Genomic DNA, 16,982 nt, shown 5'->3' on the forward strand with positions numbered 1-16,982 from the left:
TCTGCTTTGACAAATGAAATATATACGGAATACACTATATACACTTAATATACTAAAAGGAGGGACATTTCTAAAAGCGTGGACATTTTACATGAATTGCTTACAAATTGTAATGTTTTGTCATTTTCATTTTTATACTGTCCGGGGTTACAGTCTGTGCTGAGCCACAGTTACATGTAAGTTTGTCATCAAACATAGCAAACAAGCTAAGAATTCATGTATACGGTATTAATTCTATGTATAAACTGTGTCTGAAGCTGAAGACATCCAGGGGTGTAGCCACAGGGGGTGAAAAGGTAGCACTTGCACCATGGCCCTGGTGCCTGAGGGGGTCCAATAGCCCCTCTGCCACTTATGAAGATATCAGTATTATAAATGGCACATGGTAGGTGGGAGCCCTGCGACAGACCTGCGATTCATAGTAAAGTCACGGCAAAATCGCAACACAATTTCCTATGGGGAAAAAAGTCTCAAGTGATCTCGCACCATCACAAAAAATCCAACATCGTCTCTTGCAACTATTTACCCCATAGGGAACCATTAAAGTCGTGTTAGGCGCGCAATTTTAATGCGATTAATGTCATTTTATCACAGATTATATTATTATTTTCGGGATTGATCCACAGCAGAAAGTTGGGCAAAACATAATAATAAATCAAAGTATGTAAGAAACAAATCAGATCCTCGTTGCGGTCTGGCCGCGGTGTCGTCGTATGATATTTAGCATATGAAAGCCAGCTCCAAAGCCTGCAGATCGGCTGTTCCCCTTTCATGTGCTGCCTCCCTCCTCACCAGTAATTCTGTGAAATGACTGCACTCAAAGAGCACACGAAGATTCCTCGAATTATAGGCGACTATTATCGGAGGTGACCGTGTTTCTTTTGTTCTCCCAGGAACAGATTACAGAGCAGCGGGGGGAGATCACTGCCACTTGGGTGGGAAATAGGAGCCTCAGGTTTCCAGGTAGAGGGATTAATCATTAAGAATATGGAAATTGTCACAATGTATCAATCGTTAGTTCTTAAAGGAACATTCCCAGCAGAACTGATACACTGTGTTATGCCTAATGTAGGGCCTAAAGGGGCGGAGCATGACAAAGGTGTTTAATAAGTGCCAAAGAGAGAATCTCTGTGTCATGCTCCGCCCCATTTGTCCCGGCACTAGACATAATAGTGTTCCTGTAACGTCTCTGTCAAGTGTTTAAAAAATGTTATTGAGCTGTTTCTATGTTACATCGGTTCCTGGGAAAGTTCAGTGACAACAACCATCACTAAAACTCCCACAAGGATCGTCACATCGTTCTCCCAGATTCTTAAAAAGAAAATATACCTGGCTTAGGCTTCGTTCACATCTGCGTCAGGGCTTCATTCCGGCGATTTCCTTCAGAACGGAGCCCTGACCGGCACAAACGGAAACCAGAGGATTCCGTTTCCATCAATGGTGATGGATCCGGTGCCAATGATTTCTGTTTGTCTCAGTTGTGCAAGGGCTCCGTCGTTTTGACGGAATCAATAGCGTAGTCGACTACGCTATTGACTACGCAAGGAACTATGTATCATTCCCATACATAGTTTCTTGTGACAGGAGCAAACGAGCGCCGATCAATGAGCTCTCTCGTTGATCGGCATTTGCTGCACCAGCCAAAATCGTCCGGTGTAATAGGGCTTTCAGACCACCTAATACACTGCATCTAGTTCAATTTGCATTACGTTTGCTCACAATAGTGAGGTTTTTGGCACACATTTTGATTAAATTGTGTGAGCCCACCTGCCAAGACAAGGCATAAGTGGGTCCCTAACCTACAAAATACACGGCTGTTCTGGGTCTGAACCTCACTTTTGTGAGTAAACGTAGCAGTAAGGCAAATTTATCTAGACGCAGTCAGGGCCGTAACTAGGAAAGACTGGGCCTCATAGCAAACTTTTGACTGGGGCCCCCCTCCCCTGGGTGTCACACAACCCCCCCTTGTAGATAGTGCCTTTTTTACAGCCCCCCCTGTAGATAACGCCATACAGCCCCCCTGTAAGTAACGCCATACAGCCCCCCTGTAGGTAACGCCATACAGCCCCTCCCTGTAGGGAATGCCATACAGCCCCCCCCAGCAGAGAACGCCATACAGCCCCCCTATAGATAACGCCATACAGCCCCCCCTGTAGGGAACGCCTTACAGCCTCCCCCAGCAGGGAGCGCCATACAGTCCCCCCTGTAGATAACGCCATACAGCCCCCCTGTAGATAACGCCATACAGCCCCCCCCTGTAGATAACGCCATACAGCCCCCCCTGTAGATAACGACATACAGCCCCCCTGTAGATAACGCCATACAGCCCTCCCCCTGTAGGGAACGCCATACAGCGTCCCCAACCCCCCCAAAAAATGTGACCTACAGTGTGTCCTACAAATAACATGCATCCCCCTCTCCACAGGATCTCCACAGGACAGGGGATACATGTGTGATCGCTGGCAGCGATAGGGATAACGGGGGACTGAAAGTCCCCTGAAGTTCTCCATGACTAACCTCGGACTTCCGGGGTCTGCGCAGCTCAATAACAATGAATGGAGCGCTGGTCACGCATGCGCACAAGCACGACCGGCGCTCCATTAATTTCTACGGAGCTCCCGACACAGACCCCGGAAGTCTGAGGTTTGTGATGGAGAACTTCAGGGGACTTTCGGTCCCCCGTTCTCCCCATCGCTGCCAGCGATCACACATGTATCCCCTGTCCTGTGGAGATCCTGTGGAGAGGGGATACATGTCTTTTGTTTAATGGCAGAGCGGGGAGATACCTCCCTGCTCTGCCGTAGTGTTCAGTGGCGTCCCGCTGTAGCAGCCATAGCGGCTGCTAGCGGAGCCTCCGGCCATGGTGGGGGCCCGTGCCGGAGGGCGACTCGGGCCCCCTCATGGCGCGGGCCCCGTAGCGGTAGTTACGCCACTGGACGCAGTGTATTGTGTGGTCTTAGCGTTTGCAGAGTGATGTTGCAATGTTTTTTTTCTTTACATGTATTGTTTGCAGTCACAGCGTACGTGCACCTGCACATTTTTCCTTTTGCTAGGATGTGCTGACCAACATTTTTTGTGTTCCATGAATTCTATATCAAAGGAATTTTACTGTATATTAGAAAGTAGCAGAATTGGGAAATAATTTTTTTTTTTTCTTTTTAAATTTCATTATTGGGAATTTATCAAATATTCTGGATAATCGAACAGTCAGAGAAAAATATATAAAACACACATGCAAGGGTAAAAAATATTCCCCCAAACAAATAGTAGCTGAAATATATATTAAATACAGTGTTTAGAATTGTGAAATTCAATATTATATGGCAGTTCTACGCTGGAAACAAGCGCCAGATTATCAGACTTTCTGGATTATTGGATGCTGGGTAAAAATAAATACCATTGTCAATATCCCTGCTTGCATCAGTGAACAGAAAATTGTGTATTTATATACAGAGGCTGAGAGACCTGTCCTGTTCATGTCTGACACAGGTTATGGCTTCTTATGGTATATCAGATCTCAATTTGACAGTGTTTCTATTCATTGACAACAGACAGAGATGTTGGAAATGGTGAAGAATTTAAACACAAAGTATATTAGAAGGTTGCAGAAGTTTTTATAGAAGTCAATAAAATTTCCAATAACAGCAGAACAACTTTTCATTGACTTCTTTATCAAAAAGTAAAAAATGGCATGCAGCCACCACTAGGGGGAGCCCAGGAGCTTACTGCATACTATTATATTATTGAGTGCAATGTAGAAACTGTATATAATATCATCCGAAGCTCCCCCTAGTGGTGGCTGCAGGTAGACAGAATTTTATCATTTAACTCTATGTCAATGCAGGGGATTTGGAGCTGTGTATCAGAGAAACTGCTATAAAGATATATTAACTGAATGTTGCACCTATTTAGATTAGGAAAATAAAATGGCGTTTAAGGGCGGACATTCATTTTAAGGGGTTAAATATACCAGTTTTGTAGAAAACGATGAGCAACATCCACAATTTAACATTTATATCCAAATTCCCCCCATTTTTGCACATTTCCAGATTCTCGTCTATATTCGTCAGTTTAACGTCTCTACTATTTGCTACTTGTCTGCAGAAAGCGCTGACTCCAACATGTTTAATGGCGATTTGTGGGTAATGTTCTGCTGGAATTGACTTCTCCGGGACGGTGGATTCCGATACACTCGCCGTAAAATCATCTATATTGGATTTCTTGATGTTCCATTGAGAAGTGCATATTGTGAGCCCGGCTGCACGGCGGAGCGGCTGGAGGGGGTCTGCGTCTTCTCTGCCATCAGTCTCCGTATGACATGGGCGCAGGTTTACAGCCGACCTCCACCTGACGCTCATGGTCGGAAAGCCGACGAATAAATGTTCCATTCTGTTGGGGGGAAACGCTGCATGATGACTGTGATAAGCCGGCAGATCCCATCTTTTCCTTGAACAAGCAGTTTATGCAGAGGCCAATAGGGTGTATGACGGAGATCTCAATTATTTGCTTCAGTTGCATTGTAGAAGAATTCCTTTAATCCAGAATCAATGTGCTGGATTATCAAATGTTTCAAAATATCATGGACATAAATTAAGAGAAAAAATTTATAAAGTCTCTGCTCCTTCCTCAATGACTGATGTGGAAACTAGGTTGGATTTTTTTCCCCCTACCAATCCTATTGTTTCCTCCAGGATAAGCGGCGCCAGATGTGTCTGTCAGCCATTCTAGATCCTCCTTCTCCGTAGAATTAACAGATACAGTGAAGGGTATGTAAACTTTTGCAAAAAAAAAATGATTGTTTGTTTATTGGTCCAATGCATTTAAATAAATATTCTTCATTAAAAATCTCCTATCGTTTTGTGTATGCAGCTCCTATGACGACCGATGTGATAGATAGATAGATAGATAGATAGATAGATAGATAGATAGATAGATAGATAGATAGATAGATAGATAGATAGATAGATAGATAGATAGATATGAGATAGATAGATAGATAGATAGATAGATAGATAGATAGATAGATAGATAGATAGATAGATAGATAGATAGATAGATAGATAGATAGATAGATAGATAGATAGATAGATAGATAGATAGATGATTGTATGCTTGAAGGGCCACATATATTCCAGGCTAAACGCTAAATTTTAAGTAAAATGATGGTCATTATATAACCACTATTATCAGTGACTCCAGTTTAGTTGCATTGTCTATTGGGGTCTGATATAATCTAAAATCCACCTCCTTTGTAGTCAAAGGCTTAGGCTCCTGCTCAGTCCCTCCCCCATGCTTTACACTTTAGTTCATCCTGTTTAGATTGACTGTGTTCTGTGTACAAGTTTTAGCCTACCACAAGCTCAGCAGGACTCTGCCAAGATCCACCTAAAATCCAATGTCTATGGCTACAGACTGAGGAAACAGAGATCGAGCAGGTTGGATTTCTACTTTTCTAATCCCTTGTTTCCCTGGGGATAAGCGGCGCCAGGTGTTTCCGGTGGCTGCTTGTCTCCATCCCACAAAACCAATGGGATGTTTGTATGGGCATTTTAATGTGGGATGGGATAAGATAGTGTATTCCTATGGCCAGCTCTATTAGCAGACATTGCTGATCATATTAGACACATCTTCTCGCCCGCTCTGATTGAATAATCTTGGGTTTGCTGAGATACTTGCTGGATAAGTGAATAGTGAATTGTGTCCTTGTAGGATAATTGTGGCCTTCGTATTAACCACTCGCTGGGTTTGTCCACTTGTCAATCAACGACGTGGAAATAGAAGAGTCTTGAAAGGCCTTTAACCCTCATGTCCGAACCAGATGACACGAGGGACGACCCGAGCCGAGGCTTTTATGTTAGGAGGCACGAGGCCAATTAATGTTATTTCTCTGCGGTATAATCTTATAGAAGTCTCTAGATTAGAAACCTCAGAAAAGAGAGACGAGGAAACATTGTATTTGAGAAAGAGACAATGTATCTTCCCTCCACTGCCTTCTGTACGAGAACAAAGAGCTCGGCATTAACATAGGAAACCTCATCTCACATCAATGGAATACATTTCCCAGGTAGATGAGAGCGGCCGCATATTCCAGCAATGTCACAACAATAATAACATCCAGCGGTCCGGACCGGGCGACAACTCAAGATGCAATTAAGGCCGCACGCAATTCATGCTGAATATTGTATCCCTAGAACAGCATAATTCTCTCTTCCAAAAGAACTCGGATTCTGTTCATTACATTTTAGAGCAGTTATTAAGGGGGAATAGGAAGAAAGGACCCCATTACACTGGAGAACATTTGTGGTGTTAGATCATACAACCACCCCCCCCCCCTTCCTCCAAACAAGATAAGAGTAGGACTTGTCCAATCTCTCCAGGATGAGATCAGTAGTCTCCTCCAGACACAGTGCATATATATATGTAGTAACATCAGACACAGTACACATATAGTAACATCAGACATAGTACAGATATAGTAACATCAGACATAGTACATATATAGTAACATCAGACATAGTACATATATAGTAACATCAGACATAGTACAGATATAGTAACATCACACATAGAGCATATATAGTAACATCAGACATAGTACATATATAGTAACATCAGACATAGTGCACATATAGTAACATCAGACAGTGCAGATATAGTAACATCAGACATAGTACATATATAGTAACATCAGACATAGTACATATATAGTAACATCAGACATAGTACACATATAGTAACATCAGACATAGTACATATATAGTAACATCAGACATAGTACAGATATAGTAACATCAGACATAGTACAGATATAGTAACATCAGACATAGTACATATATAGTAACATCAGACATAGTACATATATAGTAACATCAGACATAGTACATATATAGTAACATCAGACATAGTACATATATAGTAACATCAGACATAGTACATATATAGTAACATCAGACATAGTACATATATAGTAACATCAGACATAGTGCATATATAGTAACATCAGACATAGTGCACATATAGTAACATCAGACATAGTACACATATAGTAACATCAGACATAGTGCATATATAGTAACATCAGACATAGTACATATATAGTAACATCAGACATAGTGCACATATAGTAACATCAGACATAGTACACATATAGTAACATCAGACATAGTACATATATAGTAACATCAGACATAGTACATATATAGCAACATCAGGCATAGTACATATATAGTAACATCAGACATAGTACATATATAGTAACATCAGACATAGTGCACATATAGTAACATCAGACATAGTACACATATAGTAACATCAGACATAGTACACATATAGTAACATCAGACATAGTGCACATATAGTAACATCAGACATAGTACATATATAGTAACATCAGACATAGTACATATATAGTAACATCAGACATAGTGCACATATAGTAACATCAGACATAGTACACATATAGTAACATCAGACATAGTACATATATAGTAACATCAGACATAGTACATATATAGTAACATCAGACATAGTACATATATAGTAACATCAGACATAGTACATATATAGTAACATCAGACATAGTACACATATAGTAACATCAGACATAGTACATATATAGTAACATCAGACATAGTACAGATATAGTAACATCAGACATAGTACATATATAGTAACATCAGACATAGTGCATATATAGTAACATCAGACATAGTACATATATAGTAACATCAGACATAGTACATATAGTAACATCAGACATAGTACATATAGTAACATCAGACATAGTACATATAGTAACATCAGACATAGTACATATATAGTAACATCAGACATAGTACAGATATAGTAACATCAGACATAGTACATATATAGTAACATCAGACATAGTGCATATATAGTAACATCAGACATAGTACATATATAGTAACATCAGACATAGTACATATATAGTAACATCAGACATAGTACATATATAGTAACATCAGACATAGTACACATATAGTAACATCAGACATAGTGCATATATAGTAACATCAGACATAGTACATATAGTAACATCAGACATAGTACATATATAGTAACATCAGACATAGTACACATATAGTAACATCAGACATAGTACATATATAGTAACATCACACATAGAGCATATATAGTAACATCAGACATAGTACATATATAGTAACATCAGACATAGTACACATATAGTAACATCAGACATAGTGCATATATAGTAACATCAGACATAGTACATATATAGTAACATCAGACATAGTGCACATATAGTAACATCAGACATAGTACACATATAGTAACATCAGACATAGTACATATATAGTAACATCAGACATAGTACATATATAGTAACATCAGACATAGTACATATATAGTAACATCAGACATAGTACATATATAGTAACATCAGACATAGTGCACATATAGTAACATCAGACATAGTACACATATAGTAACATCAGACATAGTACACATATAGTAACATCAGACATAGTGCACATATAGTAACATCAGACATAGTAAATATATAGTAACATCAGACATAGTACATATATAGTAACATCAGACATAGTGCACATATAGTAACATCAGACATAGTACACATATAGTAACATCAGACATAGTACACATATAGTAACATCAGACATAGTACATATATAGTAACATCAGACATAGTACATATATAGTAACATCAGACATAGTACATATATAGTAACATCAGACATAGTACATATATAGTAACATCAGACATAGTACACATATAGTAACATCAGACATAGTACATATATAGTAACATCAGACATAGTACAGATATAGTAACATCAGACATAGTACATATATAGTAACATCAGACATAGTGCATATATAGTAACATCAGACATAGTACATATATAGTAACATCAGACATAGTACATATATAGTAACATCAGACATAGTACATATATAGTAACATCAGACATAGTGCACATATAGTAACATCAGACATAGTGCATATATAGTAACATCAGACATAGTACATATATAGTAACATCAGACATAGTACAGATATAGTAACATCAGACATAGTGCATATATAGTAACATGAGACATAGTACATATATAGTAACATCAGACATAGTACAGATATAGTAACATCAGACATAGTACATATATAGTAACATCAGACATAGTGCATATATAGTAACATCAGACATAGTACATATATAGTAACATCAGACATAGTGCACATATAGTAACATCAGACATAGTACATATAGTAACATCAGACATAGTACATATAGTAACATCAGACATAGTACATATATAGTAACATCAGACATAGTGCAGATATAGTAACATCAGACATAGTACATATATAGTAACATCAGACATAGTACATATATAGTAACATCAGACATAGTACATATATAGTAACATCAGACATAGTACATATATAGTAACATCAGACATAGTACACATATAGTAACATCAGACATAGTGCATATATAGTAACATCAGACATAGTACATATAGTAACATCAGACATAGTACATATATAGTAACATCAGACATAGTACACATATAGTAACATCAGACATAGTACATATATAGTAACATCACACATAGAGCATATATAGTAACATCAGACATAGTACATATATAGTAACATCAGACATAGTACATATATAGTAACATCAGACATAGTGCATATATAGTAACATCAGACATAGTACATATATAGTAACATCAGACATAGTGCACATATAGTAACATCAGACATAGTGCAGATATAGTAACATCAGACATAGTACATATATAGTAACATCAGACATAGTGCACATATATAGTAACATCAGACATAGTGCACATATAGTAACATCAGACATAGTACATATATAGTAACATCAGACATAGTACATATATAGTAACATCAGACATAGTACAGATATAGTAACATCAGACATAGTACATATATAGTAACATCAGACATAGTACATATATAGTAACATCAGACATAGTGCACATATAGTAACATCAGACATAGTACATATATAGTAACATCAGACATAGTACATATATAGTAACATCAGACATAGTACAGATATAGTAACATCAGACATAGTACATATATAGTAACATCAGACATAGTACACATATAGTAACATCAGACATAGTACATATATAGTAACATCACACATAGAGCATATATAGTAACATCAGACATAGTACAGATATAGTAACATCAGACATAGTACAGATATAGTAACATCAGACATAGTACACATATAGTAACATCAGACATAATACATATATAGTAACATCAGACATAGTACATATATAGTAACATCAGACATAGTACATATATAGTAACATCAGACATAGTACACATATATAGTAACATCAGACATAGTACATATATAGTAACATCAGACATAGTACATATATAGTAACATCAGACATAGTACATATATAGTAACATCAGACATAGTACATATATAGTAACATCAGACATAGTACACATATAGTAACATCAGACATAGTACACATATAGTAACATCACACATAGAGCATATATAGTAACATCAGACATAGTACATATATAGTAACATCAGACATAGTACATATATAGTAACATCAGACATAGTACAGATAAAGTAACATCAGACATAGTACATATATAGTAACATCAGACATAGTACATATATAGTAACATCAGACATAGTACATATATAGTAACATCAGACATAGTACATATATAGTAACATCAGACATAGTACAGATATAGTAACATCAGACATAGTGCATATAGTAACATCAGACATAGTACACATATAGTAACATCAGACATAGTACATATATAGTAACATCAGACATAGTACATATAGTAACATCAGACATAGTACATATATAGTAACATCAGACATAGTGCAGATATAGTAACATCAGACATAGTACATATATAGTAACATCAGACATAGTACAGATATAGTAACATCAGACATAGTACAGATATAGTAACATCAGACATAGTACAGATATAGTAACATCAGACATAGTACAGATATAGTAACATCAGACATAGTACATATAGTAACATCAGACATAGTGCACATATAGTAACATCAGACATAGTGCAGATATAGTAACATCAGACATAGTACATATAGTAACATCAGACATAGTACATATAGTAACATCAGACATAGTGCATATATAGTAACATCAGACATAGTACAGATATAGTAACATCAGACATAGTACATATAGTAACATCAGACATAGTACATATATAGTAACATCAGACATAGTGCATATATAGTAACATCAGACATAGTACAGATATAGTAACATCAGACATAGTACATATATAGTAACATCAGACATAGTACAGATATAGTAACATCAGACATAGTACATATAGTAACATCAGACATATTACATATAGTAACATCAGACATAGTACATATATAGTAACATCAGACATAGTACATATATAGTAACATCAGACATAGTACATATATAGTAACAGCAGACATAGTACATATAGTAACATCAGACATAGTACATATATAGTAACATCAGACATAGTACATATATAGTAACATCAGACATAGTACATATATAGTAACATCAGACATAGTACATATAGTAACATCAGACATAGTACAGATATAGTAACATCAGACATAGTGCATATATAGTAACATCAGACATAGTACATATATAGTAACATCAGACATAGTACATATATAGTAACATCAGACATAGTACATATATAGTAACATCAGACATAGTACATATATAGTAACATCAGACATAGTACATATAGTAACATCAGACATAGTACATATAGTAACATCAGACATAGTACATATAGTAACATCAGACATAGTACATATAGTAACATCAGACATAGTACATATATAGTAACATCAGACATAGTACATATATAGTAACATCAGACATAGTACATATATAGTAACATCAGACATAGTACATATATAGTAACATCAGACATAGTACACATATAGTAACATCAGACATAGTGCATATATAGTAACATCAGACATAGTACATATAGTAACATCAGACATAGTACATATATAGTAACATCAGACATAGTACACATATAGTAACATCAGACATAGTACATATATAGTAACATCACACATAGAGCATATATAGTAACATCAGACATAGTACATATATAGTAACATCAGACATAGTACATATATAGTAACATCAGACATAGTGCATATATAGTAACATCAGACATAGTACATATATAGTAACATCAGACATAGTGCACATATAGTAACATCAGACATAGTGCAGATATAGTAACATCAGACATAGTACATATATAGTAACATCAGACATAGTGCACATATATAGTAACATCAGACATAGTGCACATATAGTAACATCAGACATAGTACATATATAGTAACATCAGACATAGTACATATATAGTAACATCAGACATAGTACAGATATAGTAACATCAGACATAGTACAGATATAGTAACATCAGACATAGTACATATATAGTAACATCAGACATAGTGCACATATAGTAACATCAGACATAGTACATATATAGTAACATCAGACATAGTACATATATAGTAACATCAGACATAGTACAGATATAGTAACATCAGACATAGTACATATATAGTAACATCAGACATAGTACACATATAGTAACATCAGACATAGTACATATATAGTAACATCACACATAGAGCATATATAGTAACATCAGACATAGTACAGATATAGTAACATCAGACATAGTACAGATATAGTAACATCAGACATAGTACACATATAGTAACATCAGACATAATACATATATAGTAACATCAGACATAGTACATATATAGTAACATCAGACATAGTACATATATAGTAACATCAGACATAGTACACATATATAGTAACATCAGACATAGTGCATATATAGTAACATCAGACATAGTACATATATAGTAACATCAGACATAGTGCACATATAGTAACATCAGACATAGTACACATATAGTAACATCAGACATAGTACATATATAGTAACATCAGACATAGTACATATATAGTAACATCAGACATAGTGCACATATAGTAACATCAGACATAGTACACATATAGTAACATCAGACATAGTGCATATATAGTAACATCAGACATAGTACATATATAGTAACATCAGACATAGTACATATATAGTAACATCAGACATAGTGCACATATAGTAACATCAGACATAGTACACATATAGTAACATCAGACATAGTACACATATAGTAACATCAGACATAGTGCACATATAGTAACATCAGACATAGTACATATATAGTAACATCAGACATAGTACATATATAGTAACATCAGACATAGTGCACATATAGTAACATCAGACATAGTACACATATAGTAACATCAGACATAGTACACATATAGTAACATCAGACATAGTACATATATAGTAACATGAGACATAGTACATATATAGTAACATCAGACATAGTACATAGTACATATATAGTAACATCAGACATAGTACATATATAGTAACATCAGACATAGTACATATATAGTAACATCAGACATAGTACATATATAGTAACATCAGACATAGTACATATATAGTAACATCAGACATAGTACAGATATAGTAACATCAGACATAGTACATATATAGTAACATCAGACATAGTGCATATATAGTAACATCAGACATAGTACATATATAGTAACATCAGACATAGTACATATAGTAACATCAGACATAGTACATATAGTAACATCAGACATAGTACATATAGTAACATCAGACATAGTACATATATAGTAACATCAGACATAGTGCAGATATAGTAACATCAGACATAGTACATATATAGTAACATCAGACATAGTACATATATAGTAACATCAGACATAGTACATATATAGTAACATCAGACATAGTACACATATAGTAACATCAGACATAGTGCATATATAGTAACATCAGACATAGTACATATAGTAACATCAGACATAGTACATATATAGTAACATCAGACATAGTACATATATAGTAACATCACACATAGAGCATATATAGTAACATCAGACATAGTACATATATAGTAACATCAGACATAGTACATATATAGTAACATCAGACATAGTGCATATATAGTAACATCAGACATAGTACATATATAGTAACATCAGACATAGTGCACATATAGTAACATCAGACATAGTGCAGATATAGTAACATCAGACATAGTACATATATAGTAACATCAGACATAGTGCACATATATAGTAACATCAGACATAGTGCACATATAGTAACATCAGACATAGTACATATATAGTAACATCAGACATAGTACATATATAGTAACATCAGACATAGTACAGATATAGTAACATCAGACATAGTACATATATAGTAACATCAGACATAGTACATATATAGTAACATCAGACATAGTGCACATATAGTAACATCAGACATAGTACATATATAGTAACATCAGACATAGTACATATATAGTAACATCAGACATAGTACAGATATAGTAACATCAGACATAGTACATATATAGTAACATCAGACATAGTACACATATAGTAACATCAGACATAGTACATATATAGTAACATCACACATAGAGCATATATAGTAACATCAGACATAGTACAGATATAGTAACATCAGACATAGTACAGATATAGTAACATCAGACATAGTACATATATAGTAACATCAGACATAGTACATATATAGTAACATCAGACATAGTACACATATAGTAACATCAGACATAATACATATATAGTAACATCAGACATAGTACATATATAGTAACATCAGACATAGTACATATATAGTAACATCAGACATAGTACACATATATAGTATCATCAGACATAGTACACATATAGTAACATCAGACATAGTACACATATAGTAACATCACACATAGAGCATATATAGTAACATCAGACATAGTACACATATAGTAACATCAGACATAGTACATATATAGTAACATCAGACATAGTACATATATAGTAACATCAGACATAGTACAGATAAAGTAACATCAGACATAGTACATATATAGTAACATCAGACATAGTACATATATAGTAACATCAGACATAGTACATATATAGTAACATCAGACATAGTACATATATAGTAACATCAGACATAGTACAGATATAGTAACATCAGACATAGTGCATATAGTAACATCAGACATAGTACATATATAGTAACATCAGACATAGTACATATATAGTAACATCAGACATAGTACATATATAGTAACATCAGACATAGTACAGATATAGTAACATCAGACATAGTGCATATATAGTAACATCAGACATAGTACATATATAGTAACATCAGACATAGTACATATATAGTAACATCAGACATAGTACATATAGTAACATCAGACATAGTACAGATATAGTAACATCAGACATAGTGCACATATAGTAACATCAGACATAATACATATATAGTAACATCAGACATAGTACATATATAGTAACATCAGACATAATACATATAGTAACATCAGACATAGTACATATATAGTAACATCAGACATAGTACATATAGTAACATCAGACATAGTACATATAGTAACATCAGACATAGTACACATATAGTAACATCAGACATAGTACATATATAGTAACATCAGACATAGTACATATAGTAACATCAGACATAGTACATATAGTAACATCAGACATAGTACATATATAGTAACATCAGACATAGTGCATATATAGTAACATCAGACATAGTACACATATAGTAACATCAGACATAGTACATATAGTAACATCAGACATAGTACATATAGTAACATCAGACATAGTACATATATAGTAACATCAGACATAGTACATATATAGTAACATCAGACATAGTACATATATAGTAACATCAGACATAGTACATATATAGTAACATCAGACATAGTACACATATAGTAACATCAGACATAGTGCATATATAGTAACATCAGACATAGTACATATAGTAACATCAGACATAGTACATATATAGTAACATCAGACATAGTACACATATAGTAACATCAGACATAGTACATATATAGTAACATCACACATAGAGCATATATAGTAACATCAGACATAGTACATATATAGTAACATCAGACATAGTACATATATAGTAACATCAGACATAGTGCATATATAGTAACATCAGACATAGTACATATATAGTAACATCAGACATAGTGCATATATAGTAACATCAGACATAGTACATATATAGTAACATCAGACATAGTGCACATATATAGTAACATCAGACATAGTGCACATATAGTAACATCAGACATAGTACATATATAGTAACATCAGACATAGTACATATATAGTAACATCAGACATAGTGCACATATAGTAACATCAGACATAGTACATATATAGTAACATCAGACATAGTACATATATAGTAACATCAGACATAGTACAGATATAGTAACATCAGACATAGTACATATATAGTAACATCAGACATAGTACACATATAGTAACATCAGACATAGTACATATATAGTAACATCACACATAGAGCATATATAGTAACATCAGACATAGTACAGATATAGTAACATCAGACATAGTACAGATATAGTAACATCAGACATAGTACACATATAGTAACATCAGACATAATACATATATAGTAACATCAGACATAGTGCATATATAGTAACATCAGACATAGTACATATATAGTAACATCAGACATAGTGCACATATAGTAACATCAGACATAGTACACATATAGTAACATCAGACATAGTACATATATAGTAACATCAGACATAGTACATATATAGTAACATCAGACATAGTGCACATATAGTAACATCAGACATAGTACACATATAGTAACATCAGACATAGTGCATATATAGTAA

At 34.6% G+C, this 16,982-nt stretch overlaps 1 protein-coding gene across 1 annotated transcript in view; it reads left to right on the forward strand.

Moving 5' to 3' along the window:
* ALK (ALK receptor tyrosine kinase) overlaps positions 1 to 16,982 on the forward strand; it is a 180,966-nt gene that overhangs the window by 23,270 nt on the left and 140,714 nt on the right. The window contains exons 2-3 of the mRNA XM_075863769.1: positions 4,050 to 4,142; positions 5,320 to 5,435. Of these exons, the coding sequence (XP_075719884.1) occupies positions 4,050 to 4,142; positions 5,320 to 5,435 (209 nt within the window). The remainder of the gene's footprint in view (positions 1 to 4,049; positions 4,143 to 5,319; positions 5,436 to 16,982) is intronic.

This window comes from Rhinoderma darwinii, chromosome 4 (assembly GCF_050947455.1).
Source record: "Rhinoderma darwinii isolate aRhiDar2 chromosome 4, aRhiDar2.hap1, whole genome shotgun sequence".
NCBI classification, from domain to species: Eukaryota; Metazoa; Chordata; class Amphibia; order Anura; family Rhinodermatidae; genus Rhinoderma; species Rhinoderma darwinii.